This window comes from Equus przewalskii, chromosome 5, assembly GCF_037783145.1.
Source record: "Equus przewalskii isolate Varuska chromosome 5, EquPr2, whole genome shotgun sequence".
In the NCBI taxonomy this organism is placed as follows: Eukaryota; Metazoa; Chordata; class Mammalia; order Perissodactyla; family Equidae; genus Equus; species Equus przewalskii.
The window spans coordinates 69,300,963-69,311,252 of NC_091835.1; the positions used below are offsets into that span (position 1 = coordinate 69,300,963).

The following is a 10,290-nucleotide window of genomic DNA, read 5'->3' on the forward strand; positions in this document are numbered from 1 at the left end:
TAAGTTTATTAAACACTAAACAAAACTGACTTAGATTTTCCAACAATGAATTTTAAAAAGAAAAAGCCCACATCACTTCTTTGCCCACTACATATTGCCATCATAAATAAGTAATTGAATATAATTTCTGTGAATTAACTATGTACAAAGCATTGTGCTTGGTGAAGGATACCACATGAACATGGAACATGGTCTTTCACAAGCTTGAACTACTTGGGGAAATGACAAAAGTGCCCTCTACTTTTCACTATATCATTGTACATAGTAAAAAATCTAGAATTCTATGCCCAGTAAAAACACTCATCAATCCAAAGGAAGACAAGAAGGGAGAGAAAACAAACAAACAGGCAGGATGAATTGCCCAAAATAAAATGGTAGAAATGTGTATGTATCATAATAAAGGTAAATGCACCGGGCATCTTAGTTAAATATCAAAGACTGTCATGTTGAACTAGGAAATAAAATCCAGCTATATGTTGTTTAGAAGGGTAAACCTGAAATATAAGGAGACAGCAAAGTTGAAAGTAAAAGCATGGAAAAAGTTATACCAGTCAAATGCTAGCTAAATAAGAAAGCACAGTTATAGCTGTATTTATATTGAACAAAATAGACTTTAAAGAAAAAATTATTATTTGGGACAAAGACGGTCACTACAAAAATGATAAAATGTTCAACTCACCTGGAAGATAAAACACATCTAAACTTGAATGCACCTAATAATACAAAGTCAGGATGTTATTAAGCAAAATGTAGAAATATATTGAGAGAAAAATTCACTATCTTAGTAGATTTTTAACATACCTCTCTCCTAATTGATACAAAAAGCAGGAAAATTGCAAAGACAGATTTGAACAATTAAAAAATTTGACCTAATGTACCGAATTTCATCAACTATAAGCCCCATTGATTCTAAGGCACACACGATTATCTTAAATACCACCAAGAAAGAAAAAACACTGCCAGTTAAACTGTGACATGCCATTGATGGCCAGGTACATACTGATTTCAGAGATGTTTAAATGTGAAAATTGTGCATCTTATAATCAGTGAAATTCACTGTGGAATACACAACTAGAAATACTTCTTTTCAAAAACATGAGTGTTTATGAAAATAGAACCATGTATAGGGCAATAAAGTAAATCTCGACAAATTTTCAAAGGACTGGCTTCATACAAACTATGTTCCATTGATCTATATGCATCTATCCTTTCATCAAAATTACACTCTTGATTACTGTAGCTTTATAATTAGTCTTGAAATCAGGTAGTATGAATTCTTTATTTTTTAAATTTTTCTCCCCAAATTGTTTTGGCTATTGTAGTTTCTTTGCCTTTCTATAAAAATTTTAGAATCAGCTTGTCCGAATCCACAAAAAGAAAAGATCCTGCTGGGATTCTGATTGGGGTTGTGTTAAACCTATATAGAAATCAGTTGGGGAAGAACCGATATCTTAACAATTATTGAGGCTTCCAATCCATAAACACAATATACCTCCATTTAAGGTCGTCTTTCATTTTTTTCTTCAATGTTTTGTAGTTTTTGGCATAGCAACCATGAAAGTTTTTTGTTAGCTATATATATATATATATATACACCTAATTACTACTACTTTTTCTTTTTTCTTATAGTTATTTTATATGTTTAAATTTCAGTTTTCAGTTGTTCCTGGCTAGCAGATAGAGGCCTTGTGTCCTGCAACCTTACTAAATTCACTTATTAGTTTTAGGAGCTTTTTTTTTTCATTTTTTCAATGACATTGTGTAGATAATGTCATCTGTGAATAACAACAGTTTTATCTCTTTAAAATCGGAATGCCTTTATCTTGTTTTATTGTACTGCCTAGGATTTCTAGTACGATGTTAAACAGGATTAGTAAGAGTGAACTTTCTTAATTCGTTCCCAATCTTAGGGGGAAACCATTCAGTCTTAACATTAAATAAAATCTAAGCTGTAGGGTTTTTGTAGAAGCTGTTTCTCAGTTTAGAGGAATTTCCTTCTATTCCTAGTTCATGAGATTTTTTATCAGGAATAGATGTTGAAGTGTATCAAATGCTTTTTCTACATCTATTAATATGACCACGTGGCTTTTCTGCATTAGTCTGTTTATGTGGTTTTTTGGTTATTGTTAGCATCATCAAGTTGATTCCTACTCCTAGCGACCCTGTGTACAGCTGAGGGGAACCCTGCCCAGTGTTTTGGGGCCAACCTCTCACCCTCTGGCACCACATCAGACCATGCTCCACTGCTATTCACAGGGTTTTCATGGCCAGTTTTTTTGGAAGTGGGTGGCCAGGTCCTTCTTCCTAGTCTGTCTTAGTCTGGAAGCTCCACTGAAATCTGCCCACCATGGGTTACCCTTCTGGTATTTGAAATACTGGTGGCATAGTTTTCAGCATCACAGCAACATACAACCACCACAGTATGACAACCGACAGACAGGTGGTGTGGTACTTGACCAGGAAAAAAACCCCAGGTGGTGGCTGTGAGAGTGCAGAATCTTAACCACTAGACCACCAGGGCTGGCTGTTTATACAGTAGATTTTTGTCAACTGGTTTTCTAAAGTTGAAGCAGTCTTGCATTATCAGGATAGCTACCACTTGGTCATGACATATAATCATTTTTATATATTCTGGACTTGATTTGCTAATATTTTATTGAAGATTTTTGTGTCTCTGTTCATGAGCAATACTGGTTGACAGTTTTCTGTTCTTGTAATGTCTTCGGCTGATTTTGGTTTCAAGGTAATGCTGGCTTCATTTAATGAGTTGCTATTAAAGAATTATTCATATTTTAAGTGTGATAATGGTGTTGGAATTATGTTTTAAAATACCTTATATTTTTAAAATAAATATTAAAACATCATAGGCAAAATTAAATAATTCTTGGAATTTACTTCAAAATAATTTTGGTAGTGGGGGAAAGTAGATAGGGATATAAACACAGCAAGATTGGCCATGACATGCTAATTGTCAAAGCTGTGTGACGGGCACATGAGCTTTATTATTTTATTCTATTTTTGTATATATTTTACATTTTCCATACAAAAAAGTTTAAAAACTAAACAAATGGTGCTGGAACTATTGGTTATTCACATAAGAAAAAAAGGAAATTAGAATCCTACCTCACTCCATACACAAAAATCGACTCCAGGTGGATGGAAGATTTAAATAGACAAAAACTATAAAACCTTTAGAAGATAATGTAAGGAATAGCTTTATGACTTCAACTTAGAGAACAAATCACAGAAAGTACATCCTAAACAAGTCACAAAAAGTACAAAACAAAGGGAAACATTGCTAGATTCGGTTATGTTAAAATTAAGAGTTTCTATTCATCAGAAATAAGTAAACTAAGCAGAAGAAAATAAATAATAAAAATTAGAGCAGAAATCAATGAAACTGAAAACAGGAAATCAATGAAACCAAAGGTGGTTCTTTGAAAAGCTTAATAAAATTGATAAGCCTCCAGCAAGGCTAACTAAGAAAAAAAAGCAAGAGGACATAAATTAATACAGAAACTGAAAGAGAGAACATCATTACAGATCATGTGGACATTTAACAGAATAATTAAAGAACAGTTCTTAAACAACTCTGTGCCAACAAATTTGGTAACCTAGATGAAATGAAGCAATTCCTCAAAAGACACAATCTGACAAAACTCACACAAGAAGAAATAGACAATCTGAATAGGGATATATCAAAGAAATTGAATCAATAATGAATAATCCTCCAAAACAGAAAGTACTAGACCCAAATGGGTTCATTGATGAACTCTACCAAACATTTAAGGAAGAAATTATACCAACTCTCTACAATCTCTTTCAGAAGGTATAAACAGAAGGAATATTTCCTAACTCATTCCATGAGGCTAGTATTACCCTAAAACCAAAACTAGACAAAGATATTACAAGAAAAGAAAACTCAAAGCAATATCTCATGTGAACAAAGATGCAAAAATACTCAATAAAATATTAGCAAATCAAATCCAACAACGTATAAAAAGAATTATACACAATGACCAAGTGGGATTTATCCCAGGTATGCAAGGCTAGTTCAACATTTGAAAATCAGTGTAATCTATTACAACAGGCTAAAGAATTTAAAAAATCACATAATCATATTAATAGATGCAGAAAAAGCATTTGATGAAATCCAACACCCATCCACGATAAAAATTCTCAGTAAACAAGGAATAGAGGGGAATTCCTCCCTCAACTTGATAAATATTTACCAAAAAATCTACAACTAACATTATACTTACTGGTGAGAAACTCAAATCTTTCCCACTAAAATCAGGAACAAGGCAAGGCTGTCCCCTCACAACTGATTTTCAACAGTGTACTGTAAGTCCTAGCTAATAAAATAAGACAAGAAAGGGAGGAGTGACATCAGCATCGTGGCAGAGTGAGCTTGCCTGGGACTTTCTCCCCTCCAACATACAACAAAAAGGAGCAACCATATTCCAACAGAAAATACCCTAATAGCACAGGAATCCTTGGCGAGTCACAGCAGCTAAACGACAGAGGTCAGAGAGGCTGAAGCCTCCCTCAGAGGAGCTGGAAAGAGGGTAAGAGAGAACTTCGCTCCCTCCCCTAAAGACTGGGATCACTGCCACGGGAGGGTCTGTGAGGGAAGGAGTAGGGGAGGGGTCACACATCTGCAGGACCACCCAGGACTCCCTAGCGCCCTTGCAGCCTAGAGGGAAGCCCTTTAACAGGGTGAAAGCTTTCATGTGGGGTGACCTCACCAAGCCAAGACCCCAGGAAACCAGCGAGAGCTGATTGGGAAATGGGGGACTGCGTGCAAGACAAACCTCCCCCCCACGCCACCCCTCCCCCGCCCACGCTGTGCCGCACCATCTAGGCTGAAGGTGGAGGGCTCAGAATACATGGCTCTTGACCCCCATCCAGTGGCAACAGGCTGTAACTGCAACCAAATAATATCACAATGGGAAAAGCCCATAGTTCCAGCATCAGGCAATTCATCAAATCTCCAGACAACAGAGAAAATGACAAGCACCCAGAATTCAGTTGTGGGGATGCAGAAATAAGTAAACTAAATGACAATTAATTCAGAATAGCTATCGTCAAAAATCTCAGTGAGGTAAAAGAGAATACAGAGAAACAATTCAACAAGTTCAGGAGCTACTTCACAAAAGAGATTGAAACTATAAAGAAGAATCAGTCAGAAATACTAGAGATGAAAGACACAATGGAAGGATAAAACAAAATACGGATTCCCTGAATGCTCATGTGGACACCATAAAGGAGCAAATCAGCTTAATTGAAGATAGACATGTTGAACTGCTCCAGACAGAGGAGGAGAGAGAACTGAGACTAAAAAGAAATGAAGAAAGTCTCCAAAAAATATCTGACTCAGTGAGGAAATGCAACATAAGAATTATAGGTATCCAAGAAAGTGAAGAGAAGGAGAATGCAGCAGAAGGCGTGCTCAAAGAAATACTAGCAGAGAACTTCCCAAATCTACGGAATGAGAGAGAAATGTGTGTGGAGGAAGCTTTCAGAGCTCCTAGATTTGTCAATATAAAAAGACCTACTCCAAGGCATATAGTAGTAAAAGCGGCAAAAATGAATGACAAAGAAAGAATACTCAGGGCAGCAAGGCAGAAGAAAATAACCTACAAAGGAAGCCCTATCAGACTTTCAGCAGATTTCTCTGCAGAAACCTTACAAGCTAGGAGAGAATGGAATGACATACTCAAACTTTAAAAGATAAAAATCTTCAGCCAAGAATACTCTATCCAGCAAAAATATCCTTCAGAAATGAGGGAAAAATTAAATCTTTCCCAGACAAACAAAAGCTAAGGGACTTCGTAGCCACGAGACCCCTCCTATAAGAAATCTTCAAGAAGGCCCTCATACCTGAAAAAAGAGAAAAAGGGAGACAGGGGTCACAAAACACAGAGTAATGAGACAAATACATAGAATAGGATAGCAAATATTCAACTATAGCCTTAGGATAAAGGGAAGGAAAACACCAAAAACAAAGACAATCTTGTCACTTTAACCACAAACTCACAACACAAGTTGGAATAAGATATGAGAACAATAAGAAGGGAGGAGGAAAGGGACTGAATCAGTTTAGACTAAGGAAATAAGAGGCCATCAGAAAATGGACGATGTTATGCACGAGATTCTGAATACAAACTGCAGGGTAGCCACTAAACTAAAAAGCAGAACAGAGACACAAAAAAATAAATGAGAAAAAAACTAAGAAACACAACATAAGAAACTGCAGAAATCAATGGGTAGACCAAAACACACAGGACAAGAAACAAAGGAAATGCAGGAAAACCGGAAAACGAGTGACAGAATGACAGCATTAAGCCTTCATACATCAATAATCACCTTCAATGTAAACGGACTGAACTCTCCAATAAAAAGACACACAGTGCCAAGATGGATTAAAGAACAAGGTCCAACAATTTTTTGCCTCCAGGAAACACATCTCAGCTCCAATGACAAATACAAGCTCAGAGTGAAGGGGTGGAAGATGATACTCCAAGCTAATGGCAAACAAAAGAAAGCAGATGTCGCAATACTTATATCAGACAAACTAGATTTCAAGATAAGGCAAGTAAAGAGAGACAAAGAGGGGCAATACATAAACATCAAAGGGACACTATATCAAGAAGAAATAATGCTTATAAATATCTATGCACCCAACACAGGAGCACCAAAGTTCATAAAGCAACTAGTAACAAACCTAAAAGAAGATATCCAAAATAACACAATAATAGTAGGGGACCTCAACACCCCACTCACATCACTGGACAAATCATCCAGACAGAAAATCAACAAGGAAACAGTGGAATTAAACAAAAAGCTAAAACAGTTGGACTTAATAGACATATATAGAACACTCCATCCAAAAACGGCAGAATACACATTCTTCTCAAGTGTGCATGGAACATTCTCAAGGATAGACCATATGTTGGGAAAAAAGGCAAGCATCTATAAATTTTAAAAATTGAAATAATAACAAACATCTTCTCTGACTATAATGCTATAAAGTTAGAAATTAATTACAAGAAAAAAGCTGAGAAAGGGACAAAGACATGGAGATTAAACAACATGCTATTGAACAAATTAAAGAAGAAATAAAAAAATATCTGGAGACAAATGAAAATGATATCATGCCATATCAACTCATATGGGATGCAGCAAAAGCTGTATTAAGACGGAAATTCATCGCAATACAGGCACACCTTAACAAACAAGAAAACTCCCAAATAAGCAATCTCAAATTACACCTAACTGAATTAGAAAAAGAAGAACAAACAAAGCTCAAAGTCAGCAGAAGTAGAGAAATAATAAAAATCAGAGCTGAAATAATGCTATTGAAACAAAAAAAGGCAGTAGAAAGGGTCAATGAAACAAAGACCTGGATCTTTGAGAAGATAAAAAAAATTGACAAACCCCTAGCCAGACTTACAAAGAAAAAAAGAGAGAAAGCTCAAATAAACAAAATCAGAAATGAAAGAGGAGAAATAACAGCAGACTCCATAGAAATACAATGGATTATAAGAGAATACTACGAAAAACTATATGCCAACAAAATGGATAACCTAGAGGAAATGGACAAATTGTTAGACTCTTACAACCTCCCAAAGCTAAGTCAAGAAGAAACAATCTGAACAGACCAATCACCAGGAAAGAGATTGAAACAGCAATCAAAAGCATCCCAAAGAATATAACCCCAGGACCAGATGGCTTTCCTGGGGAATTCTACCAAACTTTCAGAGAGGATGTAATACCTATACTTTTCAAGCTATTCCAAAAAATCAGGGAGAATGGAACACTTCCTAACACATTCTATGAGGCCAACATCACGCTGATACCAAAGCCCGACAAGGACAGCACAAAAAAAGGAGAACTACAGGCCACTATCACTGATGAACATAGATACAAAAATCCTCAGCAAAATTTTGGCAAACCAAATACAGCAATACATCAAAAGGATCATACATCACGACCAAGTGGGATTCATACCAGGGACACAGGGATGGTTCAACATCTGCAAATCAATCAACAAGATACACCACATCAACAAAATGAGGAATAAAAACCACATGATCAGGCTGGCCCAGTGGTGCAGCGGCTAAGTGTGCATGTTCTGCTTTGGTGGCCCGGTGTTCACCAGTTCGGATCCTGGGTGCAGACATGGCACCGTTTGGCACGCCATGCTGTGGTAGGCGTCCCACATGTAAAGTAGAGGAAGATGGGCATGGATGTTGGCTCAGGGCCAGTCTTCCTCAGAAAAAAGAGGAGGATTGGGAGCAGATGTTAGCTCAGGGCTAATCTTCCTCAAAAAGAAAAAAAGTCCATACTACCTAAAGCAATCTATAGATTCAACGCTATCCCAATCAGAATCCCAATGAAATTCTTTACAGAAATAGAACAAAGGATCTTAAAATTCATACGGGGCAAAAAACGACCCCAAATTGCTAAAGCAATCCTGAGAAAAAAGAACAGAGCTGGAGGCATCACAATCCCTGACTTCAAAGCATACAAAGCTACAGTAATCAAAACAGCATGGTACTGGTACAAAAACAGGTGCACAGATCAGTGGAACAGAATTGAACTAGCAGAAATAAAACCACACATCTATGGATAGCTAATCTTTGACAAAGGAGCTGAGGGCATACAATGGAGAAAACAAAGTCTCTTCAACAACTGGTGCTGGGAAAACTAGACAGCCACATGCAAAAGAATGAAAATTGACCACTCTTTTTCACCATTCACAAAAATAAACTAAAAATGGATCAAAGACCTAAAGGTAAGACCTGAAACCACAAGGATTCTAGAAGAAAATATAGGCAGTACACTCTTTGACATCAGTATTAAAAGGATCTTTTCGTACACCAGGTCTTCTCAGACAAGGGAAACAATAGAAAGAATAAACAAATGGGACTTCATCAGACTAAAGAGCTTCTTCAAGGCAAAGGAAAACAGGATTGAAACAAAAAAAAACCCCACTAATTGGGAAAAAATATTTGCAAGTCATATATCTGACAAAGGGTTAATCTCCATAATATACAAAGAACTCACACAACTCAACAACAAAAAATCAAACAACCCGATCAAAAAGTGGGCAGGAGATATGAACAGACATTTCTCCAAAGAAGATATACAGATGGCCAATAGGCACATGAAAAGATGCTCATCATCACTGATCATCAGGGAAACATAAATCAAAACTATAATAAGACATCACCTTACACCCATTAGAATGGCAAAAATAACCAAAACAAAAAGTAACAAATGTTGGAGAGGGTGTGGAGAAAAAGGAACCCTCATACACTGCTGGTGGGAATGCAAACTGGTGCAGCCACTATGGAAAACAGTATGGAGATTTCTCAAAAAATTAAAAATAGAAACACCATATGACCCAGCCATCCCACTACTGGGTATCTATCCAAAGAACTTGAAATCAGCAATTACAAAAGTCCCATGCACCCCTATGTTCATTGCAGCATTATTTACAATAGCCAAGACATGGATGCAACTTACGTGCCCATCAACTGATGATTGGATAAAGAAGATATGGTATATATATACAATGGAATACTACTCAGCCATAAAAAAGGATAAAATCGTCCCATTCACAACAACATGGATGGACCTTGAGGGAATTATGTTAACTGAAATAAGCCAGATGGAGAAAGACAATCTCTGTATGACTCCACTCACACGTGAAAGTTAAACATGTAGACAAAGAGAACAGATTAGTGGCTACCTGGGGAAAGGGCGGGGGGAGCACAAAGGGTGAAGTGATGCACCTACAACACGACTGACAAACAATAATGTACAACTGAAATTTCACAAGGTTGTAAACTATCATAAACTCAATAAAAATTTTTTAAAAAAGGGCCAAAGACCTTAACAGACACCTCATCAACGAAAATATACAGGTGGCAAATAAGCATATGAAACGATGCTCCTCATTGTATGTCATCAGGAAAATGCAAATTAAAACAGTAAGATATCACTACACATCTATTAGAATGGCCCAAATCCCAAACACTGATAACACGAATGACTGATGAGGATGCGGAACAATAAGAACGCTCATTCGCGGTTGGCGGCAATGCAGAACAGTACAGCCACTTTGGAGGACAGTTTGGTTGTTTCTTACAAAACTAAACATCCTCTTACCACATGATCCAGCAACTGCACTCCTTGGTATTTACCCAAAAGACTGGAAAACTTATATTCATACAAAAACCTGTAAACAGATGTTAACAGCAGCTTTATTCATAATCGCCA

The 10,290-nt window shown here is 36.8% G+C and overlaps 1 protein-coding gene across 1 annotated transcript in view; it reads right to left on the reverse strand.

Moving 5' to 3' along the window:
* LOC103545897 (endogenous retrovirus group K member 9 Pol protein) overlaps nucleotides 1-10,290 on the reverse strand; it is a 99,639-nt gene that overhangs the window by 7,953 nt on the left and 81,396 nt on the right. The window contains exon 3 of the mRNA XM_070621330.1: nucleotides 680-713. Within this exon, the coding sequence (XP_070477431.1) occupies nucleotides 680-713 (34 nt within the window). The remainder of the gene's footprint in view (nucleotides 1-679; nucleotides 714-10,290) is intronic.